This window comes from Desmodus rotundus, chromosome 2 (genome assembly GCF_022682495.2).
Source record: "Desmodus rotundus isolate HL8 chromosome 2, HLdesRot8A.1, whole genome shotgun sequence".
NCBI classification, from domain to species: domain Eukaryota; kingdom Metazoa; phylum Chordata; class Mammalia; order Chiroptera; family Phyllostomidae; genus Desmodus; species Desmodus rotundus.
The window spans coordinates 133,926,989-133,951,108 of NC_071388.1; the positions used below are offsets into that span (position 1 = coordinate 133,926,989).

Genomic DNA, 24,120 nt, shown 5'->3' on the forward strand with positions numbered 1-24,120 from the left:
ACTTATCAAAGGCTGAAGCTAATCAGATCTTTGTCACTCTTTCAAAATATTAGCTTAGAATATGTTTAGTCTATTTATTTCCTTCCCAATGTATATGCTTTTACTGTCTGGTATTTTAATTCTTTCTTTTATTTTTTAACACTGCTAGACATTATTTATTCTGTTTTATAGAGTCAATGTTGGTTTCCATTTGCTCAATATTTACCATGTTCTTTGCTATTTATTTCTTCCTGCATCTTAGACCTTCCTTCTAGGATCACTTTTCCTTCTGTTTGAAGTGTATTCTGAGAAATTCCTGTAGTAAGGGTCTTATGGTGACAATCTGTCTCAGTGTCTGCTCGTTTCAAAATGCCTCTATTTCTCCCTCATTCTGGAAATATATATTCTCTCTGTATATAGAATTTTCACTGGGCAGTTATTTTCTTTTGGCACAACAAAGATATCGTCCCGCTGTTTTCTTTTTCTTTTTTTGAGGTTTGATGTTTGTTCTTATTTATTTGTTACTCTTAGAACAATCTCATTTTGGGCTGGACTCTGACCCAGAGGTAGAAGCTCTCAGAGAAGACAGCCTGTGTCTCTCTAGTCTGTTCCCGGCATTTTTCTTTGGCCTCTTTTACTCTCTTAGCCAAAACCTTAGCATATTCTGTGGCCTCTTCCTTATTTTTCTTAGTACATCGTTTCTTCAGATCAATGTGCTGTTTGTGTTGCTGGACACGTGGAGTTGTAAGATGCTGAACCTTGGATGCTTTGGTCCTAGGTTTCTTCTTTGTTTAGGAGATTTCTCATACCATATTGGCAGATATCTTCTTTAAAGAGATTGAAAAGTTTGTGAATTCTGCTAGCTCTTTTGGACCGCAGGCATCAAGGCACAGTAGCAGTAGAGAGACCAGGAATACCTTTCTCCCCTTCTTTACAATGACCAACTTGAGAACACCGAGACTGGCATGCACAACGCAACCCTGAACATAACAGTGCTCTCTCTCCAGTCCTCCTTGGTCTATAACAGGAATGCCCTTTTCTCAGCAGCAGGCAGACACGACCATGGGCCTAGACACCTACTTCATGTGGAGACCTTGTTTGTCATTTCCACCATGGATTCAAACCACATAAGCCTTTTGTTCTTCACCCAGAGTATCAGCAGCAACCACTGTGGTCATACGCTGCCCAAAAAAGTTACGAAGTTTATGTTCATTGTCTACTGCAATGAGTTCTGCCAGCCAGTGGCTGGAAAAGAGATGTTCAGCTTCATCCTGAAACAGCCGACCACCTCCAAGGCGCCACAAGAAAGAGCTCCACTGTTTTATGTCATCTGTTACTGTGATCAAGAAGCTACCTGTTAGCCCAGCTGCTGTTCTCTGGCTGCTCATAGTATTTTTCATTACTTCTGTTTGTTCACAGTTTACCTTGATGCATCTAGATGCCCATTTCTTGTTACTTTCCCTGTCTGGATTGTCGGGCCTCTTGAAATTACTTATTACTGTTATTAATATATTGTAGAAAATTCCTAGAAATTACCTTTTCAAATGCAGCTTCTTTTATATTCTCCCTTTTATTTTCTTCTAAGCCTCTAGTTAAACCATTTTCTCTCTCTATCCTTTATATTATTTTCATTCTTCTTTTTTCCTGTGTCTTTCTGAACTGCATTCTGAATAACTTTTCTCAATTTATATTCTAATTGTTTAATTCATTTTCCCCTTTGTGATGAACATTACTTTTATTTCAATTATTGTAATTTTCATTTCTAGAAGTTTCTTTTTAAAATTATTCTGTCATTTGTTATATAGTTGATTCTTGCATATATTTTCAAGACTCTGTTTTATTTTGTTAAAATTATTTTCTATTCTCTGTCTTGTGATGCTAACACCAGATGTTTGCATCAGTCTCTTTCTGCTAGTTCCCACTCCTGTTGCTTTGCTTCCTTTATGTCTGGTTATCTTTGCCTGTGTGCTAATCATTGTTATTGAAATACCGTGGGAGGCTTTCTGAGGCCTAAAATAAATGTCCTACTTCAGGCTCTTTTGCATTTTTCTCAAAGGGTTTTCTGGGACACTCCCAGTGACTGATTAGCTCAATTTAGGTTAACAGTTTAAAATCTTTAGGGTGTGTGTACATAATATGAGGTGTATAGCTACGACTCTCAGAGACAGAATTAGTCTTTACTCTTTCTTTTTTTCTTCTCTCACATTGCTCAAATACAAAGACAGTCTTCTTTATAATCTCCAAGTTGGGATTGGAGAAAAGCAACACATTTAATATTGGTTCTTTTTATCTTTCCTCAAGACCCCAGGCAGCCCCTTTTCCATTGTTCTGTGGGGTCAGTTGACCAAAGTTCAAGTGTATAGTATAAGCAGAAGCCCTCAGGCAAAGTGCAGTCACATTCATTTGATATTTACTTTTTCTCTCTGGGTTGAGAGTCCTTCCTCCAAAACATATAGTCCTACTATCTTTTCAGCATTTTTGTTCTTTTAAGGTGATAAAAAATTATCCAGCATTTTTCATTGATTTTAGTTAGTGTTGATCCAATAATATAGTTTCTCATTACAATCCACTTCACTTTCATTTAAATATGCATTTGGATCATCAAGTTTGTGCTATTTATATAAACCTTGGTAGGAAAAGGCTTCATTAGAACATGTATTGAAATCCTACAATGAACAGCTTGCTCGTTAGAGCTACATATAAGGCATAGAGATATAATCAGGAATAATCAAGATACAGTCTTTGCATATAGCATTTCTGCCAAAAAATAGGGTGAGATGACATAAGAAACATAATAGAGGTTGTTTGTTTGTTTGTTTGTTCATTTAATAGAGACTTAAAGGAGGGAGAGCTCACATCGGTGAAGATTTGAATTGGGCCTTACAGGATTGTTATAATTTCAATACGTGGAGATTTATAGACAAGGAATTCCAGTGGAGTAAAAAATATAAACAATGGCATGAAACTGAGAATGGGCAAGGTCTGTGAGCTAAAAGAGAAATAAGTTTATTTTCAGATTTGTTGGAAAATAAGATAAAAGAACAGGATTGAGAGGAGTGCCATGGGCTGGTATTTGCTACCAGCAACAAATCTTCAATAAGGTGTGTTCATCCCCTGGACACCTTCCCCCTAGAATAATCTACCATAGCAATTCTTTAAACGAATATATACTGAACAACAGTATGACTCAGGTGGTGCATGTCTTAAAAGAACAAGGCCTACCATGGGAAAAAGTCAAGAGAGGAAGTTGATTCATTTAGGATCAAGGCTTCATCTCATTTAGATCAAGAGTAAAACTTTAATGTGAAAAACACCTACAATATCATTTGTTTCATACGGTGCTAGAGAAGTCCTAAAAAAGCAGGAGTTGTCAATTTGGTTTACCCTCTAAGGCCTTTACTCACACACCTTGCATTTTTCAGATGCGTGTACCCATTTCAGTTTCAGTGACGTATCCCCAAGGCTCCAGCACTTCAGTTGCACTTGCCTCCTAGGTGCCTGCTGTGCTTTGTGAGTTTTAGAGCTACCGTTTGATGTGGAGTTGACCCTTGACTCCCGCCATAGATATGGTCATAAAGTGGGAAGGAAACTAATTTAGAACACCCATTCATTTATCTATTATATGAATAATTAATAACTCCTAACTGATGTCACACAATGTGTTTTTAAATACTGGGGATATCCAGATGAATAATATATGATTTCTGCTCTCAAGGTGCTTATAGTCTGGTACAATAAACAGAATCGTATGTAGACTTATTATAATAAAACATGACTAAAATGATAAAAATATAAGAAAACATACTGGGGATCCATGTATTTAGATACAGCTCATCCTTTTAAGTAATGGACTGTTGTTTTAAGTAATTTTCAGCCTATGTGTCTCTCCATTTGCTCACTCTGCAAATATCATTGAGAGTCCTGGATGTTTAAGCCACTCTGCTAGGTGTTTTGAAAGACACAAAAAAATAAATCAAATTTTTTCCCTTGAGAGTCTAGAAAGAAATAGAAAGCACGTTCCTGAATCAAGTAATTTTATGAAAAATGGACATTTATAGTTGCTCCAAAGTGGCATGAACAGGGGCATGGGTTAGTTTCGTCATAACTCAGAGAGGAGAGGGTTTGCTTCCAGCTGGAAAGGATCTGAAATGTATGCAGAGAGAAAGTGATAGTGGAACAGGTTTTTGAAGGTTGAGTTGGATTTTACTGCAGAAATGGGAGACTATTCTATGTAGAAATAGGGGAGTAAGCAATGATAAAATATGGGAAATCAGTTCCTATATTTATTTGTTTATTTTACAGCAATGTGTTGATCTCTTGCCTTGCCCCTTGCACGGTGGTGCTAGTCGTTGCCCTTGAGGTCTAGGGTGGATGTGTTCCAGTCCAGGCAATTTTGTTTTTCCTCTAAAAGGTACATGGATGCACTGCCAGTGAGGGGCTGCCTCAAAATAAGTAAAGGAACAGCATTGTGGAACAGCAAGCACTCCAATCGGTCAGAAAGTCACCGCAGAACCAGTTCATGAAAGACCGTGAGCAGGATTTTGAGAAGAGATTTTTTCTGTAGGTGCTTTGAAGCCTGTTGTAATCAATACTCAATATCCTCAAATTAAGAAGGATTCAGAATTTTCAGAGACAGGTTTGGGGAATTTAGATATATTTTTTTCTAATTTTAATGAAGATATGACTTGTTAAATTATCTGAAAAACAAACGCTAAAATTCTATGGAAGCAGACAAGAAAAATAAGACATCTACTCTTACTGGCAAAACAAAAAACAAAAAGGCAAAACAGCTAAGTTTGTCATCACTGTGGCCCAATACATATAGTAAATCACGGGGCATCTTCTCACTCAGAAAAAAATTTGATACTCTCATATGCCTTTGACTTTTTAACAGTATGGTCATTTCTAAAGATGTTCTAGTACAAAGAAAGCAAGCTGGGCAATTTATCTAAAAACTGAAAATATACTCTCCCGAGAAAACGGGTGCATCAGCTCATCAGTGAGCACCAGCAGCAAACCTGGAAGTGTTTTCACGTGCTCGTGTTCAGTTTTGCAACCTACTAAAGCAAACGCAGTGTGCGAAGTCCATTTCTAGTTGAAGAAATATCTCTTGTCTCCACAGCCACCAAACATCGGACCAAATGCACCTTATTCCCACTAATCAACTGTTTCTATTTTATTTATCAGAGTTATCTCAGAAAACTTAGTGTCACTTTTAACATAGATTCAAAAGCATTATAGATGTTAAGGGAATATTTATTGCCTGAAATTGTATGGTTTTGAAGTCAGTGTGTTCAATGTGGAGCTTATATGTTAATTTTGCATGTAACTTTTTGCCACTTTTCTGTTTTTTACTTTACATTGTACTAATACTTTTAGTCAGAGGCAAACACTGCCAAATTTTAATTCAAGGGATAGAAAACATTTTTCAAGGTATTTAATAAATTATTAATTTTTTCAAAATTTTTTATTCCACTCATTCAGCCATAACCTTGAAAGCAAAAAGAAAAAAGTAATATCAAAGGTGTCATTAAAATAATTTGTTTACTTTTTTAGCATTATTTACTTGCAGTGCAAATAATGAACACAAGAATTAATTAAATAATGCAATGCACTTAATGTTCATTCACTGTGTATGACTTTAATAACAAAATGGACTTATTTATGGGAGTAAAATGATGTGATTTAGCAAAATGATGAAAATAGTTTCAATCAGAAAGCTATTCATGAATTATTGAGTATTCTGTGTAAAATGAATATGGAATGATTTTATCTTTGTAAAATGAGTGTTGAGCTCTTATTCAGATGCCTGCTCATAAAGATCATTAAAAAAATGGAAGGACACACAATAGATCTGCCAGCCTGAGCCTAATTCAGACATTTTAAAGTTCTCTTTGTATTTTAATTTTCATAATAATAATGCCCTGGCAAAGTCAGCATGGTAACCGTGGGCAGTTTACTAGTATAGCCATACATTGCACTACCGTACAGTCTCACCATACACTTAAAAATTGGGAAAAAAATAGTTGAAAATCTGCAAACAAGCAAAAGGAAAAACGAATAGAATTCCAGAATTTTATTAACATAAACTTGGTAAGAAAAAAAATGAAACCAAACGATCAATATTACTATAAATGAAGCCATGTTCTCTGGTTATAATTTCCTCAAGACTTGGCCATTAACAACAATAAATTTTGTGTCTTACATAATTTTTAATAACCACAAAAATCTATGGAATTGATAGGATGCTTCATAAATGGATAATAGCTTATTGTCCAATAAACCTTACCTTAGGCTCTCAGAAAACTATTCTAATTATGAAGCTTGACTTTCTGTGGTTTATCATTTTTGTCAGTGCAGTGCATCTGATTTAGAGCTCACATTTCTCTAAGACAAAAATAGACTTTAACTCCACAGTGCACTTTTTAATTTACTGAATATATGTATTTAGTCTTCTTAAAAATTCACTACTAAATTGAAATGTGTTAGGAAGCAATATACTTTATTAGGTAGAAATAAGGGTTTCAAAATCAGGCCATATGCATTAGGAATCACAGGTTCCCATTTTATTTGTTGCTGTAATCCTTAGAGATCTTGACTGAAGTATGGCTTAATAATTGTAGCTACATCAGAGACTTCTGGTCAAGATGGGTGTGTAAGTACACACACTTTGCCTCCTCGCATAGCCATAGGAATAATCACAACTAACTTCAAAACAAAACAAACAAACAAAAAAAACCCAACTGGAACTGCCAGAAAGTTGAACTGTATGGAAGTCTGACAACCAAGGAGTTAAAGAAGAAATATTCATCCAGATCGGTAAGAGGGGCAGAGACAGGAGCGAGGGTGGAGAGGACATGATGTGGTGGTAGCAAGGTGGTGGTGGTGAGGCAATGGTGGTGGCTGGAGAAATGGGCAGTCCCACATTCACGTGTGGCAGATAAAAACCTGGAGGGATACCTGGGTAGCAAACAGTCACAGCCCCAGGCTACATGGCACAGCCCAGGATTCCAGCAACAGGAAAATAAAGTGTCATAACTTTTGGCTGTAGAAAACTAATGGTGGTTGGGGCAGCAGAAGAAACTGCTGGTCACTCAGGAGAGTTTGTTTAAAGGGCTCCCACAGTTCTAGAGTGTATGCAAACCTACTCACTCTGGGACCTACCACTAGGGCAACAGCTAGAGGGGCACCAGTCACATACAGGAAGTGGGTGAAGTGACTGGAAATGGGGCAAGTGCTGAGCAAATGGCATTGTTCTCTCTCTAACCCCTCCCCCACATACAGCACCACAAAGCAGGGAAGCCCATTTCCCACCCAGGTGAATTCCTAAGGCTCCTCCCCATACAACATAATAGAGAGTCAAAGTAGCTTTACCTAATACACAGAAACAAACACAGGGAGGCTGCCAAATTGAGCAGATTAAGAAATATGGCCCAAATGAAAGAACAGATCAAACTCCAGAAAAAGAACTAAGCAAAATGGAGATAAGCAACCTATCAGAGGCAGAGTTCCAAACTCTGATGATGAGAATGCTGAGAACTCACTGAGTACGGCAAACACATAAGGGAGAAATGAAGGCTACACAAGTGACATGAAAGATCCACAGGGAACCAACAGTGAAGGCAAGGAAGCCAGGGTTCAAGTCAACAGTTTGGAACATAAGGAAGAAATGAACAGTCAACCAATACAGAATGAAGAAACAAGAATTAAAAAAAAAAAAGGAGAGAATGAGAAGACTCTGGGACATCTCTAAAAATGTCAACATCTGAAACATAAGGGTGCCAGAAGACGAAGAGGAAGAGCAAGGAGTTGAAAACTCATTTGAAAAAATAATGAAAGAAAACTTCCCTAATTTGGTAAAGGAAGTAGACATACAAGTCCAGGAAGCACAAACAAGTTAGACCTAAAGAGGACCACATCAAGACACATCATAATTAAAGTTTAAAGATAAAGAGAGAATCTTAAAAGCAGCAAGAGAAAAGAAGAGTTACCTACAAAGGAGTTCCCATAAGACTGCCAGCTGATTTCACAGAAGAAACTGCAGGCAAGAGGGGACTGGCAAGAAGTATTCAAAGTGATGAAAAGCAGGGACCTACATCCAAGATTACTGTAACCAGCAAAGCTATCATTTAGAATGGAAGAGCAGATAAACTGCTTCCCAGACAAGGTAAAGCTAAAGGAGTTCATCATCACCAAGCCCTTATTATATGAAATGTTAAAGGGACTCATTTAAGAAAAAGGAGAAGATCAAAACTATGAACATTAAAATGACAGCAAACTCACAACTATCAATAATTTATTCTAAAAAACAAAAACAAATTAAGGAAACAACTAGAACAAGAACAGAATCATAAGTATGGAGATCATATGGAGAGTTACCAGTGGGGAAGGAGCAGGGGGAAATGGGGAAAAGATGCAGGGATTAAGAAGTATAATTGTTAGGTACAAAATAGACAGGGGGATGTTAAGAATAGTATAGGAAATGGAGAAGCCAAAGAACTTATAAGTATGACCCATGGACATGAACTAAAGGGTCGGGGGGGGGATGCTGGAGTGAAAGAGGGTACCAGGCAGAGTGGGATAAATGGGAAAAAATGGAGATAACTATAATAGTGTAATCAATAAAATATACTTAAAAAAGAGTAGCTACATCATATATCTATTGTGAGATTATGTGAGAAAATTGATGTACATGCCATGCACATAGCAAACATAATAAATCTTAATTATATTTATTATTGTTATTATTACTACATGAAACAATAGAGTATAGTGGTTAAGATAACATGCTTTCAACTAGGTATAATTTGGGATTCAAATAGCCAAACTTCTACTTAATAGAAGTATATTTAAATCTCTTGTTTTTTTGTTTTGGGTGGTTTTTTTTTGTTGTTTTTGTTTTTAGCAATAATGTAAAGACTTGGCAGGTAAGAGAACACTACCCACTACCCAAATCCAATCTAAAAATTGCAGAACCACATTTCTTACCCATACCACGGCCCCAAATTGATGTTCCTGGTCAACTTCCTGCTACATGGTGCTTCTCCAGGTTTTGAGTTCTGCTACCCAATAGTGTCAAATGAGGGAAAATGAAAGAGAGCAGGACGAGGTCTGCATGCTCTTTAAAATAGTGAGTCCCAAAGTGTCCCACATTGTTTTTACTCACATCCCGGTGATGAATATGAGTTTCGTGGCCATGCTGGTGCAAAGTAGGCTGGAAAAGTACAGAGTCTCTGTCTGGGGAGTTGCTTTGCAACGATAGCTCTAGACTCCTGAAGATGGTGCGCAGCACACATTAGGTGGAGAGCATCCATCTCTGCCGCAAGGAAGATAACAATTGTCTCAGCCCTGATTTCCCAGAAAACAAAGCCTGAATTAAGCATCCTCATTTTATTTGGGAGGCATGAATCCAGGACACAGAGAGTGAAGTAAGGGAGGAAATGATGGGAAGTAGTGGGGGTGCTGTGTTACCCTGCTGGCTACTGCTGTGCACTGAGTCTCACAGACACTGAGAATCTCTGAGCAAGGCAGAGAACGAAGAAGGATTTATTTGCCATATTTCTTCCTATTTCCTGCTTCCTTTTGGTTAAAGGGTGTAAAGTTTACCATCCGGCTTTCACTGCCTTCATCGTATGGACCCTGGGTAAACCCTTAGACGGCTGCTCAGCAAGTCAGACCTCATGTTCCCTATAGAGGCATTTCATCCCAATCTGGAAGTGTTTGGGGAGCCAAAAGGCTGTCTGCTCTCTAGCAGCCAGGAAGGAGGGCTTAGCATTCCCAGAAGGTGACTGACTGGTAATCCTCAAGAAATGGGACCATATGGGCTCAATCAGGGCTGGTCAGCTACAGGGACAGCTGAGGTGGACTGAGTGGAGATGGATTTAAGAAGGGATTCTGCAGGGGGCATCCGAGGCATCAAATATGGGCCCAGGCAACTCATCTTGCAGAATTCAATAGGTTTTTATGGAATATCAATGTAAGACAGTATCAGCATACAACAAAACTAGACAAAATGGAAACTATTATATTTATTCTAGCAAGATTTTGATTCAACAATAAATACAATAGCTGTTCATTTCTTGAAAAGGAGAGAATACTTTCTCCTTAAAACAAACAATCAGAAAAACGTAAAACCCAAACACATAATATTCTTGTGCCCTAAATCACTAACAAAGATTCGCTTTCCTGAAAATCTGGTTTTATTTGGTCTTGTTATATACTGAGAAATGTTACTGTAGAAACAATTTCAGTTATTATTAACATCGTTTATATTCATATATATGAAACCCACATCTTACAATCAAAATATCCTCTCTGTCTTGACAGTGGACATACTTTAGACATTAATAAGATCAGGTGTTCTTCAGCACTCTTTCCTAAATCACTTTTTGCAAATGAGAATTTATAAGTGAGTTTTATCCTCCTCCATGAGTGATTTTCCAGAATCAAAACTGGTTATGTGCTAAAACTTAATTTCTCTAAATAGATTTTATGTTTCATGTTCCAGGCTGATAAGGGCAGTCTGAGTCTATATTCTGGAATGGCAATTCATCCTAAATAAAAAATGGTAGCTAATATCCTGTTCCATAAAGTTTGAGCCTTGTCTTTACTTTTTTAAACCATATCTGGTAATAACAGTGTGAGAATTAGTGGCCGCGTGATGTGTTACCCACACACATGCCCAATCTTCATTGTGGAGAATACCATCAGGTAAAAAGAGCATCTGGCCTTTCATATTTTCTTAATATACATGAAAAGGCCCCAAATATCTCATAAAAATGGGAAACTTAATCCCAAAGGTTTAATCTAAGTCAGAGAAGAATATATTATAGAGAGGATACCCTGTCAGCTATTATTGGGAAATGATGAAGATGGACTAAGAGAATAATAAAAATCAGAAGTGGACAAGACCTAGGATCAATTTTTAATGACTTCACATTGTTCCAACAAAGAGGCTTTTGTGTTTTATTGTCCAGAAGCAGTAACTTTTAAATAATTCTATTTAAATATTTTTAAATCAGTCATTTATATTTTAAGTTTACCCCCAGAAGAGATATGATATGTACACTCTTAGGTTTAAATCCTTATTTAGTCAAGTTTTTTAGAAGATATTTTTATAATGATGTACAATATAATCCATTGGCATTGTGTAGTTCATTAGCAGACTTTTCCTTGTGTTTTATATTTTATAGCTGTAGAATCAGAAATATGTTTTCTATTAAAGGATTCTTCAATTTCAGGCTTCTTGAATAAAATCTTGATTATCTTCCAAATACATTCTATGACTTCTCTGAATAACTTATCCCAATGTTTGGTAATGCTTAAATACTAAAAATGTCCCCTTATAATGAAGCCTAGTCCCTAAAGTTGTTCTTCAAGCCTAGGTCTTTCTGCTTTAGCTTCGTAAAAGTGAACTATTGATTAGGATCATTTTTTAATGTAGCCCTATATCTTTTTATTTTATTTTTTTTCCTTTTGAAGGCAATATATTTATTTGCTTGAACTTTATTCAAGTCAATCTAGCTTTTTCTGGAATAATTCTGAATTCACCCCAAGCCTCTATTATTTGCTTCGATTGTGCCATGTAAGGTCACTTCCTATCAAACATCAGTATAAATTGAAATATTGTGTCTTTACTTCCTGTGTAGTTTTCATTTTGTAAGCTGTCCTTCTGGGATATATTATTTAGTTTTACTTATTAACACATTGGAATGAATCTGGAAACTTTTCACTGTTACCTCCATGCAGTTCATAAATTTATTCATCAATTAACAAATATATGTTAAGTCCTTATTTTGGGCCACTTTGCTAGATTTGGGGAAAATAAAGAAGTATTATACAAACCCAGCTGGTTCCCTGATTGTATAGCTGAAGGAAAGAAACACACCAAAAAAAGAGAGTTGCAATGTCTACGTAACAAAAATAATGATAAGAAAGTGTGTTTCAGAGCAGGGAAATGGTGGGAAGGAGTGCGCGACTGTGCTTGCTGAGGCAAAGGAGGGCCTCATGGAGTTCACTCCGGAGTGACTTTATGAAAACGAGCCCGAGTGGCATTTCAAATGGCAAGCAAGGAAAGTGGGTCGAAGAGAGATGAATGTGTTCCAGATAAAACGTTGTGCGTGCACGCCTACGCCCCCCGCCCCCCATGTGTGCAGTAGTGAAAGCATGCTGTGTTCGGAAACCGCCATGGGTCCAGCAGAGCCACAGTGCAGGAGAATGGGGGAATGAACGCACGGGAGGAGAGCGTTTGGGGAGTCGTGAAAAGGTGCCTGTGTCCCCAACTAAGGGATTTATACATTATCCTGTAGGCAATAAGTTTTCCAACAGAAATATGGCAAGATGTGTGTTTTAGAAAAAAAACAAAAAAAAACTGATTTCAAAGGAAACAAGGAGAAGAATTCTGATGAGAGAAAAGAAGAGCTCAAGTGAGGTTGTGGTCACAGGATAAAGAAGCCAAGACAGTTGTGGAATTCAAGCTGTGTACCTTTTGGTAGCAGGTGGTGAGAGAAAGGGAATGATTAAGAAAGTGATGAAGGTGAAACAGATAAAGGGATAATTAACCAAGAAAATAATAGAGAAAAAGGGGAAAGTCTGATAAGACCACAGTGATTTCACTGAAGCGTCTTTGCTGCATCCTAATGGTACAGCATAGTGCTCAGACAAATATGTAAAATATGAGGTGGTCCCCTGACAGTTCTGGTACCCACCTGGCACCATACATATTTATTACAGTATCATTGACTGTGTTCTCCATGCTGCACTTTACATCCCCACGACTGTTTTGTAACTGCCAGTTTGTACTTCTTAATCTCTTCACCTTTTTCACCCAGCCCTTCAAGCCCCCTCAAGCACTAGGCAACCCTCAGTTTGTTCTCTGTGTCTGTGAGTCTCCTTCTGTCTTGTTTGCTTGTTTATTTTGTTCTTTAGATTCGACATGTACATGAAATCATATGGTGTTTATCTTTCTCTGTCTGATTTATTCCACTTCGCATTAATCCATCCATACTCTAGGTCCATCCACACTGTTGCAAATGGTAAGGTAGTGATTGCGCATTGGCTAAACTGGTACTGGGCAAGGAGAATCTTTTCTTTCTCCTGCTGGGGTAGTGAAGTGTCACTTCAAAGGTGCAAGATAAGTCCCTCCTTGTTGGGATCAGTCATGTGCAATGAGTGATACGTGTGTGAGAATTCTCTCTTCTCACCTCCTGACTGCATTTTACATGAGGTTCCTGTTTATTAATTTTCATAGTACTTAGTTAGGAAATACAGTTCTGACACATAAGAGGGAGCTGACGGTCAGAGGAACCGTTGAGGAGTCAACAATTGTAAGTAATGGATCAGACAGAGGCAAGTTTAAAACCCAGAAGAAGTGTGTAAACCATGAGGAATAATGAAAGCCTAGGTGTGGAGGGGAGGCCATGGGTGTGTTGTGATTAAACACTTGTGACTTGGAGTCAGACAAAAGTGCATACATATCTCAGCTCAGACACTGGTTGTGTGGACTTAAGTAAGGCACTTAACCACTCCCTGCTTGAGTTTTTTTCACATGTAAGTTTGAGGCAATAGTAATAAGTTCACATTGTTGTAAAGAATAAATGAGAAATGGATATAAAGCTTTCAGAGGGCAAACCCTGTAGGGACTCACCAGTTTATTTTTGTTTGCTTGTTCATTTTGATCACACAGTGTAACAAGAAAGTAGGAAGAATTGCCAATGTCCTAGCACCAGGGCTATGACCTCTGTGAATTAGGAGTAAGCCATTTGATGGGCCAACTTGAAAGGGGAAAAGCTTTGGGAGAAAGACTCCTGAGAAAGTGACTAGGAACATATAAAAAGTTTACCAAGTTTCATGACATTGCACTCGGCAATGGTTTCGTGAATATGATAAATGTTCTTATCATAATAGAAAAAGGTTTTCTAAGTAAAGTCAAAAGCTCATTTGAAGAAAGTGGTCATTATTTGTAATTTTATTACAGAGTAGTCAAAAGTTATTTATCCAGAATTAGGGAACACAAGGAAAATTGTAGAGGAAGAAAAAGTGGATGAGAGAGTGGAATGGATTATTGAATGCAGGAGAAAGACAGACAGACAGATGGACACCGGCAGAGACAGAGGCTTGAGGTGACTGCTGAATTGGGGACATAAGCGTGGTTGTAAAAAGAAGTGAAACCAGGAAAAGCTTAAGAGATAGAGAGAATGCACAAAGGCCTGCTGATTTCTTTTATTTTTTTTATTTTTTTTCATTTTTTATGTTTCCATTCTAATTTAATTTTTTCAAATACAGTTTATATTTAGTATTATTTTGTACGTCAGATCTTTCAATGTCCTCTATCTTTGGTCTCTGATCTTTATATATGCTGGAATACTGTTGGCTGTTCGCTCTGCTCCTCAGATCAGTTAGGTATTTCACTGGCTTTGAGGGGAAGTGGACTCCGCTCCCACCTATCTTGCCGCCATCTTCCCAGGCCTGCTGATTTCAATAACATCAAAAGCAGACAATAATAGCAGACATGGGGGTAAGGAAACTCAAGAGATGGGATTTGTTAGGTGAGAAGCTGATTGAAGATTGTTCGAGTGGAGAACACGTGAAGCAGTGAGCTCATGAAGCATACAAGGGATGGAGCAAGGTCATGGAGGAGCAGCAGGAGGGACCTGGGAGTGACGGAGTTTGGACTGAGATAAACCCAAGCCAGGTGCCAAAGCCATGGGATTCTTCAGTGTGTGAGGCTGGAGCTAGATGGTGACAACGCTGGGAAAACGTAGACTGCTTTCCCCCACAGGTCTCCTTTAGCTCCACATAAATAAAGAGAGAAGGTGTAGAAAAATTATAAAGAACCTGAGGCTACTATGAAATTCTTAAAGGAAGAGTCAGTATCTTCTTTATCTCTGGAGTCCCAGTACCCAGCAAATGGCTCATACATTAACACATAAAAGATATTCAATAAATGTTCATTGAATGATTCTGTGAAATCCTAGGTTTGACGTACAGAAGTTCATTAAACTATCACTTTTATGAATCACAAAGCAAAGAGTGTTTAACCAATTAAACCAAATACAAATCTTAATTGTTGTAAAATTGGGGCCTTGAAAATTCCCAGACCTTCCTTCCAAAGCACACAAGTTAATTGCATTTTGGCATTTTTCCTTCATTCATGAACTCGGCGCATGTTAATTGAACAACAACTATGCGCCAGGTACTGTTCTATACATTGGGGGAAAGAGTGGAGGAAAAGGCAAACAAGGCCATTCTTGGAACTTAATTCTAGTGGTAGAGCAACAGACAGCATATAAAAATGCACATGTGAATTTCAGCTAGCAGAAGAGCTGTGGTGAAATTACAACACATAGTGAGATAGAGGGTAATCAGGAGTGTGAAGTGCCACTAGTCTATATAAGATAGAGAAGATGCTGACAAGGCGACAATTAGTTGGGGGTCTAAGGGATAAGAATCAGCCACGTGAGAATTGGGAGGTATTCCAGGTAAACAGGCTGTGTGAAGCCCAATGGGAAGATCAAGTTTAACAGGAAAGAAGAGAATACACCATCAGTATGTCCGCATTGGAGTATAATATGAAAGTTATATCTTTTCCTAAAATATTACATGCTTTTAAACGAGTATGATTATAGTGTAAATTCAGTTTTCAAGGCCTGCACAGTGGTTAGGAGCAGACCCTGGCATGACACTGCTCACATTTCAATCCTGGCTCCTCCTTTTCTACCTGTGGTACTTGAGAAAGTTTACCTAACCCTTCTGGCATATTTTCTTACCTGTACCATGGTGATAGTAGTAGTACCTACCTCATAGAGTTGTTAAAGTAATTAAGTGAATTGATAGTCACACTGCTTGGCACATAAAAAATGCTTCTTATGCAAAATAATTCCATCTTTGTTTTCCAGGACTGCATTCTGTGAGAAAGAGAATATCTTTTGTTACACAGTCTTAATGATTATTTTTACTGGTTCTGAGTATCCCATAATTTAATTAACTGTAGCAGAAGCAAAGAGTTTTGTCATTTCCTTTAGTCATAAATCACTCAACAATGATCACGTCCACGGTGGATATTTTGCACAATAGTGACCACCTGAGTGACAGAGTATGGATGAACCAGTGAAAACATTTCAGTTACTGAAGCATCTGTGAGAGGCACGCTCAGCTTGATTGGTTTCTCATAGGTTACTATCAAATAACGAAAGAAAGCGAAGCTATCGGTTGCTGTCCTGCCAGCTGAATTTATTCTGAAGGGAAGTTATGCTTGGCTTGTACAGTGCTTCCAAAAAAAAAAAAAAAAGCAATGACTTTATCGAGTTCCCCCCAAAACCTCACAATTTAGTATTAAAAATCCCAGATATCTGGCTTCTTCTGAAAAATAGTCTATTTCTGTTAAACTGATAGAATTGGTCCTAGTGGCTATAAAGCAACAATTATGCAGATTTCTTTTAACATTTTTACCATTCTGTGATAGTTTTAGGTTTTAACCTGAAGTTTGTATTGTTAAAAAAACATTACCTAAAAATATTATAAGACTTATATACTAACATTTTATTCTATGAAAAATAGTTTGAGAAAAGTACTGAATTTATAGAAAAACCTAGAGTAGTTCAGAACATATGAAAATAGTGGAATCTTTCAAATGTGCCAACATTTTCTTTAAAAATAATAAAGGCATTTTCTAAACTAGTAAGCTTTTGTTTAATATTTGGAGTTATGAAAATTTAAAGTTATATAAGTATAACTCACTTGAACCAAATGAAAATGTGAAGAGGCAAGTATAGATGATACTTCCAGTAATTGAGTATTATGAATCAAAGAAGTAAAACAGCTTTTAAGTAACACCCACACCATGCTGTGTAAAAGGAAGCATATGCTAAAATCCACTTAGTCTAAGTTAAATTTATTAAATATGAATAAACCTATACTTATGTGTATAGTCTTAAAAATCTGAAAAGTGAATTTCTGAAAGATACACAATTGCCACTTAATAAATATTAATTAAATTTGTTATACTTTCGGCTTTATTGAGGTACAATTGACAAAAAACTGTGTAAGTTTAAGGTGTATGATTTGATACACGCAGAGCGTGTGGCAAAAGTAGGTTTACAGTTCTGAGTACACGAAACAGAGTTCATTCTTGCCGTGTTATTTTAATTACTGTATGCATATGAGCAACTGTAAACCTACCTTTGCCCCACCCTGTGCATGTCAGAAAATTATCAGCACATTAAGGCCGGTTAATGACCTTACATCCCTCACCTCACATGGCTACCTGAGTGTGCACGTCATGTGGATAATTATTATCTGCCCTCTTCCTGTCATCATGCTGTACGTTCGACCCCCAGAAATTGTCTCACAGTTGACAGTTTGAACCCTCTGACCAACCCACGACCACTGCTCTCTGGTTCTATGAGTTCAACCTTTTCGATTCCATATATCTAGTACACGTAAGACAACGGAGAGTTTGGCTTTCCCTGCCGGACTTCCTTCTCTTAGCACAGTGCCCTTGAGGTTCATCCATGTCATCACATATAAAGGATTTCCTTCTTTCTAATGGCTGAACAAACTTCCCAGGGTGTGTGTGTGTGTGTGTGTGTGTGTGCATCACATTTTCTTTATTCATCCATTGACAGACACTTAGGTTGTTTCAATGTCTTGACTATTGTAAATAATGCTGCAAAGGTTGTGGAGGTTCAGATATCTCCTTGAAACTTAAAAAACAAAGAAAGAAATGAAAGAAAGGAAGGAAGGAAGAGAAAGCTTAATATGATAAATATGTATAGCTGCTAACTCAATAAACATTTTTTCTGACATATATCACCAATGTTGTATACTTTTTATTCTTATTTCTTTTTTTTTTTTTTACAGAAAGCTGGGAACAAACCAGAAAGTGTGGATTTGTGTGGAGCACATATTGAGTGGGCCAAGGAAAAATCAAGCAGAAAGAATGTCTTTCAGGTAAGACTGTTACTTATATTAAGTTTACTCCTATTTCTTCTAAATCTGAGGTCTCGGGTAATCAAAATAAGACCACCTTGTGATGTTTTCATGCGCACTTTCATTGGCGTCGAGTTGTGCAAAGGTTATCGTGAAAAGCTGACTTCTCTTGTTGAATTTTGGGTTGTTTTGTTGTTTTATTCTCATGACTGGCTGCTATATAAACAACCAATATATGTTGTGTGTTGATTAATTCTACACCCTAAAGTCATTGAATTTTGCAATGTATTTGCTAGCTCTTTGGGATTCAAACCTAGAATGCTTGACTTAAATAGATTTTATATAGACCTTTCAGACATACATAAAGTAAGATTCACTAATTATGATAAACTCTTTGCATTCATTACCATTTCTGCCACCTAGTCATAAATTACACTTACCAGTGTCATTTGGGGAGATACGGAGAGTGAACGGCTATAAAAATTGGACCTCTTTATATTGCATAATTTGATTTTGGGGGGAATAACTGTGATTAATAGTTTCAATCATGTTTCATTGAATGGAAAGAACCAGATAATTTTTTTTGAAGTAAAGGAAATGGGAAAATGATATTTAACATCTTATGTTACTAAAATCCCTTTGGCAATTAATAACTTTAGATTATGGAGGTTGATCTTTCTCTATATTTATATGATACTTAATTCACTTTTATATTCTAAAGTAATCAATAACTTCCAAGGTATATTTTACGATTTATATCATTAGTGTCTAAGGAACTTAATTTTTATAATTAATACAGTTAATGTCTTCTAAGACTATTTTGGCCCTTGAAGAAAATTCAGCATTGCAGAAATTAATATATTTGGTCTTATAGAAGTATAGGTTGGTGATATTTTCTATCTGACCCTCACTGGAAAATAAAACTGGTTTCTAGTTCATTCTGCATTTTTTCAGATTCTAATTCAGGTGTATCCAAATACTTTTGACCCATGTTAATTAAAAAAACCAACAGTTTCAACATATTTTAGTATAAATTATTTTTCTGGGTCTAGTATTATTCTGTTTAGAAATTCCTTTTGGTACAATGTTTTATACCCCCCAAAAAAGACAGAAACATAAAAGAAAATTAAACATAACTGCCAAGAAGTCAAAAGACAAAAGTCAAAAATAAGTAGAATGTGAATTTTCAGAATCAAGAAGGAAAAATACATTTTGTTTTAAAGTGAGAAATTGTAGGTCAGTGATATATTCTGTCTCCCATCATCTTACTGTTATTATTATTCTGCTATAAATAACAAAAATTGGAGTGTATAATCCTAGCCTCATGATTAGTACTGAACTGGGTTGTGAGAGCTAAGTAATTTAGTTTTATTATGCATTGTGACTTCAGCATCCCAATCACCAATGTCATAAAATGAAGACATGAAAATTTGACATTTAACTAATTCTTAGACAATACAAATTCTTGGAGTTGGGCTAAGGCAGCCTTTTTTAGTTCCTTCTGTCAACCTTACAAAAGTTAAATTAGATTACAAATGAGCATGATAATCAAGTATATATGATATATGTATAGGACTACAAATATTGAAGAAAAATCCTATGTATAATTTTACATAGGTAAGAACAACAACAAAAAACAGACCTTTCAGCCACTTATGTTAATGATTGTATCATCCTAACCTTTAACTGAACATGACTAACCATCTCTTGGAATATTTTTTACATGTTTTTCACATTTCTGAATATAGGTACTTCTAAAGATATTAAAAACCGTTCTCACTTTCAGTAGCTTTCTGGAGGTGACAGTCTTCCCGTTAGTTAGCTGTGTTCGTAAGGCACCTGAGCAGTTCCCGGAACCTCACTGTTCTAACGTCCAGTTTATCTTTGTTTTTTTCTTGTCTTGTAAACCATTTAGTTTAGAGAAACAAGAGCTGATAATAAGGATGTTGTGATTAACAAAGTTAATGAAAGATTCAAATTTCATTTCCTGCTTTGTTCTTTTTAGGGTGAACCATGTGAATTTTTTTGTCATGCTGAAACCTTTTTATCACTTAAACACATGAGCTTAGGTAAACACATGAGCTTAAGTAAAATATACTAGTAGGTTTCTATAGATACATGCTATGGGAGTAAGCCTTTTGAGAGAAACGATATAAATAGTTTTTATTGTTCTGTTAGCCAAAAAAAAAAAAAAAAAAAGCATTGGGAAGGATTTGCCAGAGAGCAGACTTGCATCAATATTTGATTAGATACATTAGCTGGTCTAACTCTCAAATGATCAGAATAAACATGATTATACTTCAAAAACATGGTATTAAGACACTATTGGATGTTGGAATGTGTGTGTTCAAGGGTTTCATTACCTACAGAATAATGAAGTATTTCTACCTGTCTGAAAAAGTCCATCATAGCTGATGTGCTCCATCGGAAATAGCTTTAGGATCCCTGGTTTGAATTAGGCTTGGTGTTCAATCTCAGTCTATGAATTATAGATTACAGATAACAAATGGCTATTGAGATGTTTGGTTCAAGAAAAAAATCATGGAAGAGAAAAATTAGAAACAATTTAAAATTTGAAATCTGTCTTTAAAACGTTGATGGATTAGCAGTTATATGCTACATAATTACAGTGTCTGCAGAGAAGTCAAACTTAAAGTGAGTAGGAAAACAAACAAAAAATTATGTGCCTGAAATATGCTTGAAAGACTCAGATGCACACATTTGTGACAAAAGGAAAAAAAAGAGAGAAAGATTTAATTTGTTTTGTTCCTTTGTAATATGCCATTTGGACATTTGAGTTGTTCATTTTCTTTTCATATTAAAAGCCAAGTTTCCTTCATAGTCAAAGTTTTATTCAACTCTTGACGTAGATTCAATCTTACTTGATTGGTACATGCTAACACAACAGTGACAACATTAATTAAGCATTAAGGCTTGGTATTCAACATCTCTCTGTAAATCAGAATGATGTTCTCTGGCTGAGTTCAAGAACATCTGCCTGTATTATTAACAGAACAGTCTTTGGCTTAATTGGTGCTTCTTAGTAATAATACATTTTTTTAAATTATTAGCAACTTCTATAATAAACTACATACAGACAAGTCATATTATGTGTTTAAAAAGTGCAATCGTGTATAGGTAAATGCATATACAGTGTATGTGTGTATACACCCACATCTAATAGCTTGACCTTAGGAAACGGTGACCATTTCCACACACACACACACACACACACACACACAGAAAGACACTGTGTCCTTATAAAAGGTTATACAAATTCTAAGTTAAATTAGTAAATGTTCACTGCTACTAACTTTTGTTTAATTATGCATTTAGCGTAATTGTCAAGGACCATCACAAGTTTGATGTAGCTTGAGAAAACATTTAGCAACCTAGTGATTTGGAATGAACTGCGGCGCGGGTTTTCTTAGTTAACTTAAGAGCAACACTAGGTCTTCATCAGGGAAGGAGTGAATAAAAAGATTTATGTTCAAATCACATGTTTTAAACATTCCTGATAAGTGCAAGTTGGCTGTTTGGTGTTTAGCTTGAAATTTAAAGCACTAAGGATTAGAAGGATTACAACATAATCTTAAATAATCCTAAATGTCATTTACGGGGAGATAGTTGTAATAACAATAAAGCCACGTTAAAGGACGGCGGTACTGTCAGGCGGCGTCCTCACACGAGCTGCTTCTGTCACCTTCTTCCCTGCCTCGCGGGTACACTGGGCTTCCACAGAGCTTTTCAGATGCAAGTTCAACAGAGAAAGTGTCTGCAAAATAATTTCAAACAATCAGTAATTTTTTAACTTCTAGTATCTTCTTGTTTCAAAGTTACAGGAAAATTTTCACCCAGGTTTTCTTCCTTCCTTTGAACATAAAGCTCTCTGTGAAAAATAGTTTGAAAGTCGGGGAAAGGGTTTATGACATAGCTATCAAATAGACCCATCTCAAATACGTTCTCGACTTCCAAGGAACTACCTACCCCTTATTAAATATAAGATGGTCTCAAACAGTGTAATTAATTCCATGCCATTTAATTTAGCACTTAAATATGTTTTTACTCCTGTCATGTAAGTTAGTTTTGTCTCCTCAAAGAAAACACAAAGACAGGGACTCTACATTCAGTTCTGCTTTATACTTGTTTAACCAGAGGATTGGACACCTTTGAACTAATCCAATGGCTACTGCTAAGGCTAGAATTTCATTCTTTTAGTAAAAAAAAAAATACTGTCATAAAATATTTTGGGAAATTTTGTCCAAAATGTAGACTCAGTACTTCCCGCTGATTTCCAGAGTGTCAACTCTATTCCCTTTTGTAAATAGGAGAGTAAAGAAAGTGAAATAGGCCAGTCAGAGCAAGACAAATACCATATGGTTTCACTTATATGTGGAAGCTAATGAACAAAATAAACAAACAAAATACTAACAGACTCATAGCTACAGAGAACAGACTGACAGATATCTGAGGGGATGGGGCTGGAGCGGGGGTCCATGAAAAAGGGATTAAGCAAAAAAGAAAAACAGAGAACTCATAGACACAGGCAATAGTGTAGTGATTACCAGAGGCAAAAGGGGGTGGGGGAGGTAGAAGAGGGAAACAGGTGTAAATAGTGATGCAAGGAGACTTAACTTGGGTGGTGAACACAAAATACAATATACAGACCATGTACTGTAGAATAGTACACTTACCGTATTTTTCGGACTCTATGATGCACCAGACCTTAAGACACACCTAGGTTTTAGAGGAGGAAAATAGGAAAAAAAATTTTGAAGCAAAAAACGTGGTCCTGCTTCTGCCTCCTGTGACCCCGCTCCACCTCTGCCTCCCCCACCCCACCCTCAGTGAGCCAGGTAAGCTACATTGGGACTATAAGATGCACCCCCATTTTCCTCCCAAATTTGGGGGGGAAAGTGTGTTTTATAGTCTGAAAAATATGGTAAAATCTATGTAATTTTACTAACCAATGTCACTCAATAAATTCAGTGACTAGGTCTCAGTTTTTCTGAGTTTCCTTTAACATAATTTTTTTATGTTTACCCATAACATGCAGTGGGCTCACCTATCAATTATATGCTTTAAATAAGATGATTCTACTATTACAAATTATAGCTGATTAGAACTACATCTTCCGCCTTCTTAAAAAACAAAAAATTTAAATGACTCAAGAAGATTAAAGTCTGTTCTCCTCTCACAGAACCAATGGATAACCTCAACAAAAATCATAGCCAAATTCCTGGACTTGAAATTCTCTTTTAATATATAAAAATATCTCAGGGGAACAGGCTGTATTCCTAAGAGCAAAGTAAATCTCAAAATAGGTTTATCATTACTTGTATTAGTTTCCAGACTTTGGATGGAGTCTCCTGGCTATATTATATATCAAACACATTCATGTAATATTTTCCAAGGATATGCTTTACATTTAAACATAATTTGATTGCTCTTCCTGATCTGAATATGTCTTAGCTTAAAATGTTTAAGTACTCCTTAATTTTATTAATGCAAAGATAATTTAATAACATCTTGGAAAATGTTATTTTAAGAAAAAAAAAGAAAAAAACTACTGGTATTTTGCTTTTATCCATTCCCTTCTGTTAAAAGTGGTGGTTTAAAATATATTTGAGCTTTTACCAATTTTCTCTTTCATTTTTCACTGCTCTTAGACTAAATGCAGAAGGATGATTCTTCACATTCATATATGCATTAGATTTCAAGTAAGGCTGGTTTCACTTAGAGAATTACAGTATCTTAAAAGGCATGGCATTAAAAATAAACCAGAGTAAGAGCAGCATTAATATCTAATACAGCTGGGTTTTTTATTTTTTAATTATTATTATTTTTTTTTCTTTCTCTCTTGTCCCCCATCATTTTATCTTCCTATTAGATATTCATTCACCACTTAGATGGTACAGTGGGGGAAGCACGTGAGCCTGGGGACCTGTGTGCCAGCTCTGGCTCTGTCAGTCATATCTGTATGTAGAACCCAGAGCAGGATCCCTCCTCCAACTTAGTTCCTCACACCAAGGATGTCAGGAATAGCAGTCCTTCCTCCCCTGCCTCCCATTGGTATTCATGTTACCTGAAGCAGTTCTGTTCTTGACAGCAATGCTGAAAGATGGATTAACGCACCCGGGTATTATTGTTCGTTTACTAGCCACATCTCTCACAACACTTTGAGGGCAATTTCAGAAGTGAATTTTGGAAGAA

The 24,120-nt window shown here is 36.5% G+C and overlaps 1 protein-coding gene across 1 annotated transcript in view; it reads left to right on the plus strand.

The window, feature by feature from the left end:
* ARHGAP15 (Rho GTPase activating protein 15) overlaps positions 1–24,120 on the plus strand; it is a 619,281-nt gene that overhangs the window by 108,685 nt on the left and 486,476 nt on the right. The window contains exon 6 of the mRNA XM_024569724.3: positions 17,839–17,928. Coding sequence (XP_024425492.2) covers positions 17,839–17,928 — 90 coding nt within the window. The remainder of the gene's footprint in view (positions 1–17,838; positions 17,929–24,120) is intronic.